General features: G+C 40.4%; 1 protein-coding gene across 1 annotated transcript in view; it reads left to right on the top strand.

Moving 5' to 3' along the window:
- The first annotated feature begins 16,743 nt into the window (after positions 1-16,743).
- Positions 16,744-19,137, top strand: part of atp1a3a (ATPase Na+/K+ transporting subunit alpha 3a) — a 24,848-nt gene continuing 22,454 nt past the window's right edge. Inside the window, exon 1 of the mRNA XM_035681894.1 lies at positions 16,744-16,856. Within this exon, the coding sequence (XP_035537787.1) occupies positions 16,851-16,856 (6 nt within the window). The 5' untranslated portion in view covers positions 16,744-16,850. The remainder of the gene's footprint in view (positions 16,857-19,137) is intronic.

The following is a 19,137-nucleotide window of genomic DNA, read 5'->3' on the forward strand; positions in this document are numbered from 1 at the left end:
TATTGGTGGTCATACTACCACATAACCTGTTTCATGATCCGCTCCTGGCTTCCATCCTACTGCCAGCTCTGCCAGTACTTTTCCTGATCACCTGCCTGCCTCATCAGTGCAACCACCTTCCATTGTGTTCCTCACCTGATTTAACCCACTCTTTCCTCTCAGTCTCTGCCACATTGTCTTTTGGCGCATGCAAAGCTTCTCAGTGTTTATTTCCCGGATTGCTTCCTTGGTTTTTGACCCTGCCTCGTCGTCCCTGCCCAGGTAACCTGAACAGCTTCTGTCCCTGACCCCTCTGCCTGCTCGCCCTTGTCTGTCTCCAGTTTGTTTGGATTCCCTCCCCGGAGGTCTCTTGCTAGAAAGTCTGACTGTTTTTGGGCTAGCAGGTTGTGGACTATCTGTTTTACGTGTGGATTTAGCAAACGCTGTGAAGCCAGGAGCGGATCATGACAGGTTTATGTGGTAGTATGACCACCAATAAAAACCATTAGTCTTTTCTGTCTTCTAAAAAATGAATCCGGCTTTTCTTTCCCTCACTTCAGGTGTCGATTAAGATTTTTTGCTCTAAAATATCAATATAGCCATTGTCAAAAAAAACTGATCTTTAAACCGATTGAACTAATCGGCAAAATGATGTAGTATTTGACACTGATAGCTCCCTTTTCATTGATATTTTTCAGACTCTCAGCTTGCACAAAGAGAGGTGTTAAAAGTCCTTCGTTCCACATCCATTATTGTACGAATGTATTGTGATTTGTGATTAACTTTACAGTATTTGGCTGTTTACCTTCACTTTCCCTGCTTTTCTTTTTTGTGTTCTTTCATCATATTGATTCTTGGCCTGGTGTCTTGGCACTTTCCTTGGGGAAAACCGAAAGCATCAGCTGTTTCAACAAATGCCCAAAAACAGCAATTGACAAAGGGGGGCGGACACTGGGACACTTTGTGTTTACAACTGCCTTACACCAACTACAGAGTTTTTGCATCACCAAATTGAACAAATTAATGAACTAATATGTGCCAATTTCCTGCAACTAATAGACTGTAAAACTGGAAAGTTCAACCAAGAAGACAAAAATCAATTTTGTGCAATTTAGGACACACATTGATTGTAAAGTCAACTATTATAGGATTTGAGTCCAGACATGACATTAGAAACTGATTTATGCCTTTATTCTACAACTATTACAAGACTGAGAAAAGATTATTACATTTGCAGTGTAAAAGTTTTTTCTCAAGTCTTCCCGAAAGACTTTTAGACATTACAGCTCATACAGAACACTGCTGCCACAGATTCATCAAGGACTAATAAAGATGAACACATTACCCGAGCTGTGAGATCTCTGAACTGAATTATACTGCTGCAGCTCATTTATAAGACTTCAGTGGTTCAGTGGGAAAAAACTATACATCTCTGGTTTGCTTGTACAATATTAAACACCCTCCGGACTTCCCTGGAACTGTTCTGACTGTTCCTGGAGTCAACACAGTGACATGTACTCATTTAGCTACACATCACAGGAACAAATTGCCATAGCATTTGTGGTTTGCAATGACTAAATTTAGTCTAAAAGTTTTTATGTTTTATTAAAGTAATTATTTTTCTTAGTTTGTGAAATGCGCTGTATATGGTAGACCAGCAGTCACCTGTAAACTCTCATGAATCTGAAACCATTTTTTATTCCAGTGTGACTAAATATAAACATAAATCCTATCTGCTGTGGTTTGTTTGGACAAATTACCTCCATTATTTTCCAGTTTTACTGACAACACATTATTTGCAGGAGATGTCTGTTTCAGATTTCATGTCTCGTTTTTGAGTTGGTGGACAATCTGTTTTTAAAAAAGTCCTCTAAATGTATCTTAAGTAAAGTGATGTGTTAAGAGGCTCAGGTGCTGTTCTCTCAGTCCTCCATTAAAGGAACATCACACCCATTATCCCTCCTCCGAAAATCCTCCTAGGTTACATAATACTGCAGTTAAACCAGAAAGCATCAGGCAGTCCCAGACGGAGGAGCCTTTTCTCCATCAGTTACATTCTGCTGCTGAGTTTCACTGAATTATAAATGAATTGAAAAATGAATGGCATGGCTGTCAGTAGGTTAATGATCATATCAATACAGGCTACAAACTTAGCTGTGCATTGTATATCTTGTATATACATGTTTGTGTTTGCTGTCTGTATGAGAAAGAGGAAAAGCTTGTGTGAATCTGTGTGAGATCCTTTACATGCATCTTATCCCCGTTTATAAGCCTGTCTGTGTGTGTGTGCTGTGTGTGTGTGTGTGTGTGTGTGCCCCGCTCCCAGGCACAAGTGTGTTACTACCACATTCCATGCCAGTCATCTCCCAAATCACATGACCTGCCAAGTCAGGACACGGTTGCTAAGCAACACCCTCTCATCCTCTCTCCCTCCCTCCCTCCCTCTTTTAGTCCATCACACAGTGATTGCGTGGGTGGATGGGTTGAGAGAGAGAGCGAAGTTTATTTATAGAAGCCGTGGCAAAAGAGGGGGAATTACGTGTTGAGTCTAAAATTAAACTTGCCATCTCCCCTTCCCTCTCTCTCTCTTTCTATCTCCGTCTCTCTCTCTCTTACTCCGTGTTTTTTCCTTGCTCGCTCACTTTCTCATTCATTCATAGATGCAGTGAGGAGAAGGGTGAGATGACAGGGATGCATGAGGAGTGTGGGAGTGAGAAGCAAGAAGAACCTAGTCGTGAGATATTATCTAATCCTTACAGACAATTCATTTTATGTCCAAATATTATATTTCATCCACATAAAGCTGCATGTCTATGCATTAATTTAAAATATGTAAATGTTTGCATTTAAATGCAGAGGACATTCACATGTCATTACAGTGCTCTTATCTTCACATTTATGAGTTATACAACAGCAACAGAGATTTGCTGCCTGTCAAAAAAGTTTCAAAAACACAAACCTTGAAGTATTAAATCCTAGACTTTCCCCATTAACGCTCCTGTCATACATCTTCGCCCAAAGTTAAATCACCCTGCATCCCATGAGTCCTGCGAAGGGGAACCATTTTAGACATGCTGTGCAGGACCTGGTGTTAAAATGGAGAGCCCATCGGACTGTGACCACAGCTGTCCTTGTAATGGATGGATGGGATGACAGGATGACAGGGTGGTAGGTGGAGCAAAAGAAGTGTGGAGACGAGAGAGAAGGAGAGAGTAAGTAATAGGTGTATAGAAAAATAGGATGGAGAAAGATACAGAGAGCGAGATATTGATTGTAAGTTACAGGCAGATTCCGCTGGTACTGTACATATGCTTTTCCTCCATTCGACCATCCACCCATATAAACACTGCATCCTAAAAGGAGATTGGCATTGTTCCTACAAGATTCCTTTTAAAGGAATAGTTTTAAATTTTGGAAAATATACTTATTCGCTTTCTTGCCTCATATCGTTTTGTTAAATATAAAGCGAAATCCATCAGCAAATTAGCATAATGTAAAGACTGGAAACAGAGGGGAAAGCTAGCCAGGCTTTCTACAGCTAATTTCAATGTTATATTAGACATACAATGTGTAATTTCTGCCGCTAGGGGATCTCTCACATGAAGTTTGATGATGTCTTGATGTTGGGTATGATCATGGGACAGACAAAGGACATCCTGGAGGGGCCCCAAGCCGAGCTGCTGCTAACGTTAGCTGTTTTTTCTGATAAGTTAGTTAGACCACGATCAGGTCTTGGAGGTGTTTATGTTAGCAGGGTAACTCAATGAGGAATGATGTCACTTTGGTGGTTAGGTTTAGGGTTAGGGTCACTTTTGGTGACACTGTAGGGTATTCCAAATATCAGGAATTTTGTTATTGGAAGTTCCCTTAACAGACATTCCCTGAACAGGAATGGGAGGGTAGGGAGTACTACCTATGTACACCGAAACAGAATGTAGTTCAGAATCAGAATCAGAATCAGAATAAGGTTTATTGCCAAGTGAGTTTTACACATACCAAGGGATTTGTCTTGGTGGCATTGGTGCATAAAATACAAAAATCACACAAAAATAAAGTACTTGAAGTACTTCAGAAAAGAAAGCAGAATTCCCCAAAAATGACCATATAGATCATGTAGACCACAGTCTAATTTATGGCTGCAGTAACAAGCTATAATAGTTATTAAACACCAGTGTCTAGAAGAGCCCCAGCTTGCATGTTTAAAATAAATGAACTGAAGTGTGAAGAAGGTCTGTCGTTTCCTTCACACTTCACGGTTTGTGGTGAGAAATATTTGTCATGACTGTCGTTTGTATTGATTCACAGTTGAGTTCATTCCAGGCTGTTTAGAGAAGCTTTTCAACGGGTCAGAGCACTCATTCTCATTTTGAAAATGACTTCGAGTCAAAATGACAACGAGTTTCAACCGCAACAACAACACGCTTGTTTTCCCTTGTGTATTATTCCTTATATCGCTCTACCTTTCTCCTCTCTTTCTCTCCACCAGACTTATCACCTTCACAACAAGACAAAGTGAGGCCCATTTATCCACTGAAAACGATACTGTACAATATACAAGGTGCTCAGCACAATTACCACAAGTACTTAATGATGTTGGTGCACTGGGTTACATTTAATTGTAAGGTGTTGTCCACACATGTCACACAAGATAAATGTGCACGCATTACAGAACGTGTCCCAGTACAGCTCCCCCTCATTACTCTAAAGGAAAGGTCCAGCAACCCCATCAGAGTGTGCAGTTATGAGGTTTATAACAGGGCCAAACAGGGCTAAAACAAGGCTAACTCATCCCTCTTGTCTCTGTGTTTATGAGCCTGCTAGAAACACTCCTGCTGTAATGTTTAGGCAAGTGGATGAGGTGTATGGAGGAATGATACTGTAACTCAAATGCCACTTGTTTGAGTCCTATGTGACGCTCCAGTGTCCATCAACAGCTACGTTTTTGTGTCTTATAAGACATTTATATATCAAGGCTGTAGTTGTGTGCGGGACCTCATTTACATTACTATCTGACCAGTAAAAGAAAACTTGAGTTTAAGTGTTTCTCCTCATCTCTGCCAGTATGTTTCATTCTAAATAATGTGCACTTTGAAAATAAAAATAAACGCTGCATAGCTGACATACTATTGTAGTTACTATTAAAAACAAAATTCCACATCTAAAATGCTAGTAGTTTATACTGTAAGTGAAAGCACAGCTCAATTAAATATTTAATAATAAATGACTAGCAGTCCTTGGCTCGGTCACATGTAGAGCCATTAATAAATACTGATAAATGCACACTGACTGCAGAACTGTTCATATAAATTTTTCATGCTCTCACAGAAAACCACTACTACTCATAAAACGTGTGTGAAAGAATGTCATTGCTGAGTTCCCACTGCTCATGTCCACCAAATAAAACAACAGTTTTAATGATACATGGGGGGTGTTTAAATTTTTGTGTCCACCCATGTATTTATTCAAAACTGACAGCTGTTTGTTGCCTCTGTTTTCGGTGTTGTTTGTGGGTTTGTCTGTCGGAAAAATTACTGGCACGATTGTCATGATCAGGTTGGATACACAAATTTCACTTTTTTATGCACTTCACTTTCTGCCATCTAGAAGGTTTTCCTGAAATAATCCAGTTCAGTAAATGTAAAATCTTACATTATCTAGTTCTGGGGTCGTTTTTGTGCTACATCAAATGACAACAGTGAATAGCAACATGCACATAACCCCCTAAAGTATTTAAGACAAATGTAACAGATACTGTACTAAAACTCATTCAGTGTCTCAGCCTTCCTCTGGCGCTGCTAAGCCTCGTGTGGCCCTGCAGTGGAAAATCGACCGATTTTATCTCAAGGTCTTATCAAATCTCCTGTTCTTCGCACCACTGGAGCCGTAACATGATGAATGGCCAGTGATTTCCTCTACAAGGTCATCCTGACACCTCTAAACATCCGTGTGTGTGTGTGTCTAGGTGTGTATGTGTGTGTTTTCCCAGGGAAACAGAGATGGCACTTGTTTGCAGGCCAAATGAAACATCAACATTATGAAAGATAAGGAGAAAGAGACAGAGATGGATGTCTGAGCTGGTTCCATTACTCAGGTGAGTAGCTGGACAGATCTAAAGGACTGTACTCAAAACAACAGAAAAGAGATGACTGAAATACACATGAACCAAAGGTATACATGCCAACTTACTATTACATAACACAGAGACTCAAACCATGCACTATTTTACACATATTTATGTATTTTTCTTTACTTGTTTGATTTTCTTTTTACATATTGTGTATGAACATTGGAGCCTGAGAACAAGAATTTCTTTACCAACTTTATCACTGTAACGGTTCTGCATGCAACAAATAAGGAAAATAATATAAAGTACTTCAACTTCAATTTGCAATGTTGGCCCAAGACTTTTGTTCATTTTGTTGCGGTATTCATGCCATGTGACATTATTTCCAGTTTGCCTAGTATTATTTTAAACATTTTGCCATTGTGTCAAATTATAATGTTTTAAAATCATTATCCAACACCATCATTTCAGTATTGTATTTAGTGTACTTCTTCTACTTCTGGAAACCCTGTAACCATGTACGTCACACTGAAGAATAATAGCCGGCACTCACATGATCATAAGCCACCTTAGGTTTAATATCTCTAATGTAAAGATAATGTGGTTTCATACCACAATGACGGCAGATATCTCATCTCTAATTCATGATCTATATTACTCCTGTCTCTATTGAGAAATTATCTTTCACTCCTCATTAGCATTATGCCACTAACCAAGCAGACATGGTTGCATAGGTGCAATATTCACTTTTGGTCATGAAGTGTTTTCACTGGTTCAGCTGAGTGTGGTGTTGTGGTACATGTTGCATTGTGAGTCATTCTCCTTCTCGCCCCTTCCTCACCTCAATTCCTCCCTCCCACCATCTTGTTCTGCCTCCCCCACGTTGGGAATTATGCAACACTATGCAGGGCTGTCAGGAGAGAGGAATGAAGTGAAAACTGTTTGTATATGTGTGTGATGTGTGTGTGTGTGTGTGTGATGTGAGGGATGGATGGAGGAAGAAAATGAGATTAGAGTATATATGAGAGTAAAAGGGAGACGTATCCTCACTTATAAACCTCTCCCTCTGTCTGCCACTTTCATTCATCATTCCCATCTCTCACACATCTGCCGTTCTTTCACTCGCCTTCCATCAAGGTCGTCAACAAGGACGGTCTAGCCACATTTTCTGGCCTATGATTGGCTGTCACAGTGGAGCAGGGCTTTAAAGAGACAGCAGTGACCCATACAGCAACCATCTTTGCCACAGCATAGCACCAACTTTTGGAGGTATGACTATGTTTAACAACTCCTGCCTCACAGATTTTCCCAAAATGCCTTTTTTTCCTCTCCTGAAATATTTATCCTAAGCAGTTCAACTAGCATTTGGAGTTGGCAGTGGGTGCTGGGTTTGTTCTGTTTGGGCTTCTAAAGGGAGAGCAAGGTCAGAGTGACTTCCTGTCCTTCACTAGTTAGTGATCACTTGTTTTCACCCACAGTGTATTTATAGATACATATAGAACACTTTAGCATACAACTCTGTGGCCTCACATTGCATGATACGGGTGAAAGTGTTCCTTAAAAATGCTGGCTGGAAGTAGTAGTGTTTTTAAATTCAGTATTTGAGTGCAGAGCAGCTGAAAGAGTGAATTTGAAATTACACCTGACAGTCGTTATGGAGATTTGTATTAGATTTTCAAACTATGCCAGTGTCTGTGTTAAAGAGGGAATATAAAGGAGGGAAATGCATAATATTAAGCGACACACTTTGTTTTTTAACACAGAGCATCTAAAATTGTGAGGCAGAAACGATACCTGACAGCTTTTATGGAGATTAATGGTCATTTTATTCTGCAGACCAAACACCTGAAAATTAGAAAATCCATTGGGGAAGCACAAAAAAATCTCTCTTTTTTTCTTAATTGAAAATCTGTTTAGAATGATGAATACTCACTAAAGGAAATGCAGGATCCCCTACAAACATCCATAGATAGAAAACACAAAAACATAGACACACATGACATGACATTGAAAAGCTTGATTAGCACAAAAAATACACCACTGTAGTTGAAAGAAATGCCTCAGAAATGGTGGATGCTATGATGAAAAGATCTTTTACATACAAAAAAAAGACTTAAACTCGCAGCATGTGTGGCATTCCTCTGTAGTGAGTCACTTGCATTTATTAGGTTGTTATCTGATGTAATAGCTAATGATCGAAGACATGTGTTTGTGCTTTTTGCAAGTTTTCGGTGTTTTCTTTATCACTTCCCTATTATGTTCTGTTCCCCACTGCAATAATAATCATTGCATTCAAATTTTACAACAACAGAAAAAATAATGCAGGAAAAGGTCAATTATGTGATGTTCACCTTATATTTTTTTTTGTTTGTCTAAGCTGTTAAACATAATTTTAAAAATCACAACCAGTACTTCCTGTACATATTTGCCTTCCCTCCTGACTGGGAAAAACATTCCTGTAGCTACAGCTTGGCCAGTGTTTCTATTATAAGATCAGAGATCTAACAGGAGCAGTAAGTGCACTAAGCGTAGGCAGAGAAGAGGGAAGCTGAGCTAGTGGCACGCACACACAACACATGTACACACATACAAATGCACAAATAGAAACTTCTGTATATTAGTGTGAATTATTCATTCAGTGGTACAGCGCTTCCAAAGTTGTGTACCCAGTGCTCCCTTGGGAGGGGTGTTTTGTAGCTGGATGAAGAGACAAGGAGAAAAGAGAGAGCGATAATTACAGAAATCTGAAATACTATCTGTATACAGTTTGGTACTGTGGTTCATTATTTGTGGTCAGGTTTTGAGTTTAAATTGAGAAAAATCCAAAGTTTAAGTTTAAGTTTCAGATGGTGATCAAACTGGAAAAAATTACATCTCATGAAGAGAGAAAGATAGATTCAAAATCCCTTTCTCTCTGAGGACTGCTGCTAGAGAGGAGGGATGGATGCAAGCAGGGAGAAAAAAGTGAAGAGATAGATCAAACAGCTGGGAGGCAGATATGGTACAAGAGAGGGAAAAAAAAGGCAGACAGTAATGACTGTGTGTTTTACTTCAGTGAAAGAAGGAGGACACTGAAGTAGGACACAGTCATAGTCAAATGTCTCTAAGATGTTTGCTCATAAATTATCCTCCATATTGACTCTGTTTTAATGTCCAAACAACTTGTTGGACATGTTACATTTTAATCATCATTTCTTTGTGTCTACAGTCTATATGTTAACAGCGTGGCTCTGGGGATGGCTGTCTGCTGACCACTTTGGTCCAGACTGAAGTTCCTCATTTGTACAGACATTCCCATGGTTCCCAGATGATGAAGCATAGCTTTGGTGATCCCCAGCAGGTTGACAGTTGTGGTTTGGAGTGAAATATCTTGACGAATGTTGAATGGATGAACTATGAAACTGGTTACGGATATTCATTTTCCTTAAAGGATCAATTCTAATTACTTTGGTGATCCCCTGACCTTTCCTCTTGCACCACCATGAGGCAGACATTTGTTTTTTACTGAAGAATCCCTACATTTATTGGATGGGTTGGAATGAAATTTGGTACAGACATTCCCCCCGAAGAGGAGGAACTGTAATAACTTTGTTCCCCTGATTTTCCATTTGGCACCATCATCAGGTCAAAATGTTAATTCGTTCAGTACTTTGCCAACAGTTCAGTGCTAATTAACAAATATTAGCATTCTCGCGTGCATATCTTCAGGATAATAATAAAGGATTCTTAATTTGGTTTTAGTTTCATTCCGGTGATCATAATCACATTGTACTCTAATTTATGCTCTACCTTTACAATTACATCACTGACTGTAACAATTACATAATAGTTGACAGGCAGTCACTACCTTGAAGCACTTGTGTCTGATATTTGTGTGTTTGTCTCTGTGTTATAACAAGCGTAAGGGAACCAGAAGGGCCCTTTATTCTCACAAGGCAGGAGACTTGCAACATTCAACAGAGGATCTGTAAGCAGGTGTGTTTGTGTGTGTGTTTGTGTACCTGCTACCAGTACCTTGTATGGCGTTGGAATCACTACACCTGGACTGGGCAAACACCTGTCGTATGTATGGCTATGTGTCTGCTCATTTACCTCTCAGGTGTTTGTTTGTGTATGTGTGTGTCCATGTTTATATCTGCAGGACATGTCTGTGCTCGGTGATGTAGAGATAATGTTCATCTGAGCCATATGGCATCCTGCCCGTTTGCAGGTACTCACAAACACACACACAGACAGTATTTCTGTTTCTTACCTGTTTAAACTGGGCAGCTGTACACACTACAGGAAGTATAATAATGACCAAATTACTATGTTTTTATTATTTATGTTTCATCAGAAATGATACATGTTTTTAGGTTTTTTGAGCAATTTTAAAAGGGTGGTTCCATGTTCCATCATCTCTCGATATATTGTTCTCTTTTGGCCCCATTTTGAATCAATTAATTTGAACAATTTGAACATTTGAGTGCACATCTTTGAAGTTATCTGCAGTCGGGTTGAAGAGCTTGTTTAAGGGTTTTGCTTTCCTCTTGATAACTAACTTTTTGTAACTAAATCTACCGATCAGTGATCCAAATTGAATGCCGTGAGACCTTTAAGTAGGACATTCGCGCTGGGGCATTTACAGTCTGTGAGCCAAAGGTTAGCGTAAATGATCTGAATCCTCAGTCATACTGGGAAAGTCTTGGCAAGGGAAATATTCGAGTAACACCCTCCACTGCATCAGTGAATACCACAGAGATCCCCCGAGTAAGGCACTTAACCCCACAGCTGCTCCAGTTAAGCTGCTGCTCAGAGGACTGTGGTTGTATTAGGAAGCCCCCAGATCTGAATGCTTATATAGATGAACTTGAAACAGTTACATGTTGCTGTAAAAGAGCCTGGGTACGGCATAACTGTAAATCATATTGACAACACATAATGATATCAGAATTTGTAATAAGAACGCATACATCAGTTCTTGTTGTGCGTTTATATTTGGCAGTGTTGATCAGTCTTTGGTCCAGATTTAAATATTTCAACAGCGATTGGGTGGATTTTCCTTAAAGTTTGTACAGATATTTGGGAGGTACGGAAGGTAACTCTGGAGTCGTCGGAGAAGCACTAAGTTTGTCTATTAGAGCCAAGAGGCATGACTTGGGTGTATTTTTTTGGGCCAATGGTTGCATTTGGTTTCTGTTAAAATAAGGACTTATTCATTATAGTGAATAGATAGTTCATCTGTGGGTTTTGTATTGAGCACTGACTGTAATACACTGTGGTGTATGTTTGTGTTTGTGTAATTACTCTCACTGCCAGAGGGGGTGACAAAATTTCTGTACTGCGGGTTTAGGTATTAAGCAAATTTTAGCATGGTTACATGCAACACTAAGATGGTGATCATGGTAAACATTATTGCTTGCTTGCTATTTAGCATTGTACTATAACAGTGATGGACTCATGAAATGGATTTTCTTTTTAACTGTTGCAGTAGAACCAAAGATAGCATCTTTTTTATTCCACGTGTTCTGCTTCCTTGTCAAACCCCTCCGCCTACATTACCCACAATGCAGCTAGACTGTTGACAGTTCAGTCGCAATTTTGGGTATGTTATGTTATTAACGGCTAATAGCCACTAGCCTCAAGCGGAGTTGAGGAGCGGGCTACAGAGGTCTGGTAAGCTCACATCTTTCTAACTGCACACACCACTCTAACCAGGCTTTGCTGACTCAAGTGACATCACTTGAGGTAATTTAGCACTAGCACATTTCTCACAACTCCCTCTGGAGCCACAAAAGGCTTTATGCAGCTGTTTACACATATACAGTAGTACTCAACAAGACCTGTAAACAGACTCTGATGATGTGTGAAAATCTGTCATTCCCGTTTAACATCAGCATATTCGTATTATCATTGTGAGCGTGTTAGCTTTTACCTCAAAGTACAGACTCACAGAGCCACTAGCATGGCTGTAAACTCTCATTCTTTTTCAGGCTTCAGTTGTAACAATACACAATCCTGATAGAGCAGTAAAGGAAAAATCTGCAGTCTATCATCAAACTGTGATTTGAGTATGATTTATCTGCTGCTTTTATGAGGAAATCCTTTTAGAACTTATATATAGTTTGATCAGTTGTGTTTGTGAGTGTGTGTGTGTGTGTGTGTGGGTGTGTGTGTGGGTGGGCGGGTGCGTGTGAGTGCATGTGGGTGTGTGTGTGTGCGTGAATGTGTCTCTCAATGATAGTGGCTGTGTCCCGCTGTGTGACATACTGGACACTGATAAAAAAATCAATCCTCAGACCGTCTATGATTACAAATGAAATGCAGCTCCCATTTGTCTCTAATAGGAACAATGACAAAGCATTTCTCCATCACAAGATCTTTTCACATTCATTAATCTAAACTCATTCGGTTGCAGATAATTAAACCATAATCAGCATCAGCAAGGTTCTACATTAAGGACAAAATTACATGACTTCTTTTACTTTTTTTTAATATGTGTTCTTACATCTGCTTTCCTTTTTCTCCAACCATTCATCCCGTTTCCAATTTCCTCATTCTTGTTTTGTGTCAGCTGGATGATTAGGGAGCCACGGTTACCTGACAGTTGTCGCTATGGTGACCAGGTCTCTGAAATGTTTTTGTTCTGCTCTTTTCTCTCTCCCCTTTATCTCTGCTTTTCTCTCCAACCTTAAAATACAACCTGTTATAATACACTTAGTTGTATCAACCTTTATGAAAAGATGTATTGAGCTTTTCAGCAGCACTCTGCTTAACAGAAGGTGGAAAGGTGGATGGTGGTGTGCAATGAACAAAATTGGTATTTTGTGTTTTTATGAGGAAAAATACTGTGTAATTTGTTTTCAATTGCAATTCGAAGTAGAAAACTTAATACCTTTTAACCTGGAGATTGCCCAGTTGTAGTTGCTTTGTTGCAAGAATTGTTGAATGAGAGAAGCCAAGCTGTCATCTATTGTCCTATCTTTCTCATGCAGGTTATCTGAAGTTTGACACTGGAAATCAGAACCTAAACAAGTTTTCATACTGGACACAAAAATGGCCATTTATCAGTATAGTCCAAACTGGTTTACAGTATGTTTTTTAATCTGCTGTGACTGCAGACGATGTGTGGTTAGGTTCAGGCAACCAAAACTAAATGGTTATGGTAATGAAAGATTACTGTCATGACTTTAGTAAATCAATCTTTGTTCAAAAACATCAACCTCCACACAGTTATATTGTCTGCAAATGTTGTTGATGTACCCTGTTTTCAAAAACCCAATAATGTGGTTTACGGACATTTCTTTTAAAACTAGCTCCAAGTTCATCAGTTGTGATATATGCTGATATTTTTTTAAATGTTGGCTCCCTTTATTATACAGCTGTGAAGTGATTTATACATGCCTTCATGTTAGCAACACAGTATTGTAAAGACAGAAGGACCCTACAGAGTCAGAGTTACCGACCAGAAAGTCAAGATATGCAATTAGCGTTGACTTTCTAAGTTAGGAGCATGTCAATGAAAAGTAATGGTAAGAGTTTTTATTATTATATAATATACAAACAAGTCAACTGTGAGTAATACTCATTGTAATGAAAGCCAAACTGTTTAATACATAAACCATAATATTGGAAAATTAATCTAATGATAATATGAAAAGTTCACAAAGAAAAAATATTTCTATATTTTGCTCTGAACCACAAATGTCAACCTGCTGGTGGTGCTAGAGGAAAGTCAGTAATTTCCATCCTTTGGGGCAGGTGTAGGCAACCTGCAGCTCCAGTTCTTTGGTCCCTCTCCAGAGGCTACCTGTGGCTTTGACAAAAAATGATATGGGCAAGATAATGGTTATTTTTTAAATATTTGTATTTATCGTTGGTGGCCTTAAGTGATCCAATTGTAAAAATGTGTATCCATTTCATACCCAATTAAAAAATCGTCCTGACCTGGTGCTTTTCCTCTATATTTTGCATATAACAACAGTGGCTACTTGAGTCTCTCTAGATAGGCTATGGATTCAAAATCCCAAAAAACAAAAGACTCTGAAGAAAATAGAGAATTTAATAGTTCGTGGACATATTTGTTTGATTTCGCCACCAACACAGCTGACTAACTGGTATGCTTGATCTGGCCAATGTAGCAAACCACTGAACCATGCTTCATATCTCGTCCTTTACTGAGAACTACAATTGGCTTAACAACTTAATAAAACACAATTAAGTACCTAAATGCTTCCTCACATTTATTTTGTCACAGTGGCACAAAATCTTCTTTTTCTCTCTGCAAACTGAACATCAAAAGCAAATAAAACTGTTTCCCTGCAGCTTCCATTTTATTTACGCAGCTAATCTTCAGAAATACGAAGTTCCCAGGAAGAGTTGCGAGCATCATGTAGCATTAAACTAACCAGAGATTTTTAAGGGTTAACATGATAGATAGATAGATGGATAGATAGATAGTAGGGCACAAATTTTTCCAGGTCAGTTTTTAGAATTTGCCCAAAAAAACAAAACAAAAAACTTGATGCTGGAGGGATGACAAAGCAGTGAAAAAACCAGGCCACACTTCAATTATGATAGAGAGGAGTATTGATCCCATCTGCACACAGTGGCTGCCTCCAAGCACAAGCACACACACACACACACACACACACACACAATGGCATGCACTCGTACAGACGAGCCTGCACACAGTCTCACTGGAATTCACAGACAAACATTTGCATAGCAACACACATAGTGACAATCAGACACTTACACACACACTCACTTAAACACTGTCTCATTTGCTCATGTGTTATGCAATATAGTAAGCTTTCCCCTTCGTTCATTTGCTCACTGTTCGAGGTTGATTTCGCTTAATTTTATTTCATCACCTCATTTGGGATGGGTGCGTGCCGTGTGTGTGTATAAGGCAGCTGCACAATATACATAGCTGTCTGCTCCATTCGAAGGCTCTAAAAACAGCAGTATAATTGTCTAATCTTGCACAGCAGGTGGTGCATACAGAAATAAAGCATGTGAAGCCGTGGCTTTTCCCTGACCGACCATGAACATCACATTGTTTCCATGTGATTTCTGTTTTCAGTTTATGCAGCTTTCACTGTGTACCTTGGCCAGGGCTTTCAATCCCACATAAACACTGTGTAAGTCATCTTTATTCTAGTGAAGGAATGGGTTTAGGCTCAATGTATTGTCTTTTGTGCCTCACTCTTTCTATTCCTCCTTTCTTTTTCATATTTTCTCTGTGATTATTTCCCTGTTCTCTAATCTCCTCTTCAGCCCCGTTCTTTTACTCTCTCACTGGCTGCAAGGATCTTGAAACAATCCCATGTTTTGTGTGCCGTACTGCTGCTCACATCTGTTTAACAGATACTGCCATAATAGTGCAGGCTTTCTCCTGCATTTGGAGGGATAGTATGCAACAGCCTTTTTCCCTTTTGCCATTGTTGATGTCAATGTGCAACAGAAAAGCTGCAGTCAGAACTGCTGCTGCCGACCAAATACAAAAATACAAATACGAAATACAAAAAATGCTAAATTTCATCTCATTAAAAAGTCTTAATTTTGTACGTGATATAAAGTGTACAATTGTACTGCTTCATATAGACAAAGTAACTTTTACGGCCTGAGAACTGGCAAGCACCGATCAGCTATGTCTGCCTCATATGCGTGCCTCTTTTTGGCACATTTTGTGACTGATTTAGGTCATAAGAAGTCCAGGACTCCGAACTCCTCAGGGACCCCAACAACAGATGGCCCCAGGTTCACTTTGTTAGTGGTTTTGCTCATTTGGTTAAGTGCAAATTAGATGGGGAATGTACAACATCAAAAGTACAACATCAACCAAGGCCGATCCTGCATCCTTTGGTCATTTTGATGGTGTGTCTTGAGGGAACCTGTCTAAAAATAGCTTTATTATTTTTGTTTATTCTTAAATAAAGTTGTCTTTAATAAAATTACTACAAACTAACCGAAACTATTGTACGAATTGTTCCAGCATAGCAGCAATGGTTGCACTGGACTCAATGGGAACTTCGGAGCAACAGGATAAATACACATTGCACATTGGACGGAGCCCCAGGGCCTCCTAACAGATTCATTCAGCCATATCCATAATCCATTTCACATTAAATAGTTTCCCTCTATGACCACATGGGAATTTTATTTAATACCCTTATTTTAATACAGTACGCATAACCTAAGAGTATTTTTAAGCTTCACTGATCAACACAATATAATCTCTATCACATAAACGCAGCCAACAGCCTCCCAGAACATTAACCTCATTGGTTCTTGTTTCACTCGCGTAGTGACCGCCAGGGAACCCTGAGTGCTGCGGCAGACTGGGCACAGCCGCGGAGGGAGACGGCATCCGAAGAAGAAGCCTGCTCTCCGGCTCTACTTTACCACCGGCATCACTTGGGGAGAACGTTGGCTGCGTAACACCAACGGCTGCGTGTCATTTTTACATTTAATGTAAAAAAAAAAAAAAAATCCCTTTTGATTATCTTTTGAACAGGGTGCAGCTTTTACCGAGGTGTTTAATGAAACTTTGCCTTGTCAAGTTACCGTACGCCCGCTCCTCTTAAAAAAAGCATATATATATATATTATGATATTATGTTAGCTAGTTATTTTTTTGTGAGTAGAGCAACAGCTATCAACTGAAGGGAGACATTTTTTCTTCCTCTCATTATCAGACGAGAAACTGTTTCCTGCCCCGTCTCTCTCCCCCCCCCCCCCCCACGCCTTAAAGCCAGCTATTGTGATTGAATCAAACCTAAAAGCGATTCATCCTCTGAGGAGACCCGACTGACTGCGCCAAGATGGGGGTAAGAGCTCTTTTATTCACTCCAGCTAACATTAACACGTTATAAAATGGCGTTAAAAGTGGCGTTAACGGGCAGCCAGTGTGTCCGTTAACCGGTTAACGTTGTATGGAGCCACAGGCGTGACGTTAAAATGACATTGGAGTCGGTGTATGTGTGTGTGTGTGTGTGTGTGTGTGACTAGTCTTAGTTTACCTGTTAACGTTATGGGACAAACTGCTAAAACCGCATTAATGGTTGAATTATCGTCGTCTTTTAAGGCGCTTCGCTGCTCTCTGCAAGTCGTTAAATATTATTATTACTATTACACCGATTATTAATGGGATACACATTATGACAGCCACTGTTGTTTTGGGTGTTTGTTCACTCTGTGTGTGTGTGTGTGTGTGTGTGTGTGTTTCTGAGGAATAAGCGCCACATTTGTGTCCAGACTCCGGTGCAGGGTGTATTTCAGTGTGTGTGTAGCCTTTTTACAGCTCCCAGACAAACAACAAATATGTCACTGTTGCTATCACACACACACACACACACACACACACATACACACACACACACACCCTCTCTCCCAATAAACACCACAATGAAGGCGATCCTCCAAAATCAGTGTGCTTCCACAGGCTGCAATTCAAATGTGCAGCTTTCATTTGAAGCACCCGTGCGAGAAATGTAACATTTGGTTTCCCTGATCTTTCAGAGATTCTGTAACGCCAAAGTAATGTAACGGGCCCGGTGTGTGCAGACAAACGTGAACTGTTTTACCTACAAATACGCGTTTAAATGGGGTTTAACAAGCATTTGGCGCATGGAGTGGCGGAAAGATGTGCTGCTTCATTCACCGCTTCCCAAAAAATAAGAAATATCCCCAAAAAAAAGATTACACCGAGCGAACATCTGGCACCAGTCTGCTGCAGACGGTGGAGGACATTCACCGCTCCTGAGTGTCCGATTAGTGGGACTGCATAATGACACCGCTGAGTCCAGTTAGATATGAAATGTTTGTGAATAAAATGCCGGTGAAACGCGCAATTACGCACGGGAAATATGTGACCTGCTGGTGGTGAAAACCGCAGCCCGGACTGCGGAACATCATGCCATTCCTCCAAAGCTGACTGCAGTAACTCTTAATCATCGAGTACATGGCGCGACTGTGTGTCTTTCCTCGTTGCTCCTAATGAAGGAGAGCTACTGGAAAGCCGTGAATTTATAATATCATTTGTGATCATGTGAGGCGGCAAACTGGGACTTAAAACCATGAAGGATCCTTTTCTCTTCCTTTTTTTTTCTACCAACCATTTTGGTGCATGTTCATTCAAACATAATACAGCAGTGCTTGGTGTTGCTGCCACTGCTGGGCTCTGTGAGGGAGTAGAGGAGGCTTAGGTCTGGGTACCAAATGTGCACAAACAGTTGCGTCAAAATGGTTCCTCAGCATTGGTCATTCCTCCCCCCCCTACACCCCCCAAACTCCCTACTCCTATAAATGTTTAGGGATCCAGCCCCTCCACCGTCTCGTTTTACCCCCCCAGCCTCACAAAAACTCCCTCATCTGTCAGGTCATGAAGGACATCCAGTTCCACCCACTAAACTTAGACTCCATGATGTCATTCCTACTGAAATATCACTGTTGCACCCCGCTAGTATTGTTATAGGGCTTTATCCTGTGTAAGTATACCTCACTGTGCTTTTTACAACCTTGTATTGCTTTACTGAATGTTGTATCTTCACTTAGAGGACTCACTATAGTATCCGGAGCCTGTAAAACGATGCGAACACTGTAAGATGACTGTAGCTCTGTTTCCTCAGCGTCCATTGTGTCATGGTCCATCGCTGCTAATGAAGCATGATGGTTTCTCCTCTGCTCCACTTCCGGGGGAACTGGGACGAGCGAGCGTTCAGGCCCAGTTGTAGAAATGGTGCCGCTCTGTCACAGTTTGTGATGCCATCCATTAGATCGCCGGAGGGGGAAACAACTCTGACTACTGCACCAAAGACATGAGGAGGGAGTTGGTGTGTGTGTGGTGATGTGTGTGTGCTGTTGTGTGTGTGTGTGTGTGTGTGAAACTCCCATGTTCAGGCTGTGAAATGGGTATTTGTGAGGGTGGAGGGAGAGCAGAGGGAGGTTCAGTTGACAAGGCAACCGGGGCCATTTGATCCGAGCCAATCGATTGATAGAGGCAATAATCGGCTTGGTGGGTGAGAGGATGGAAGGCAGAGATGAAACAAAGGTCAGCCACTCTAGGCCTCACAGGGAGCTCCTGTTTAGAGGAGAACTGACACTCAAGTA

This window comes from Morone saxatilis, unplaced genomic scaffold (genome assembly GCF_004916995.1).
Source record: "Morone saxatilis isolate NCDOM2014 unplaced genomic scaffold, NCSU_SB_2.0 Contig9, whole genome shotgun sequence".
NCBI lineage: Eukaryota > Metazoa > Chordata > Actinopteri > Moronidae > Morone > Morone saxatilis.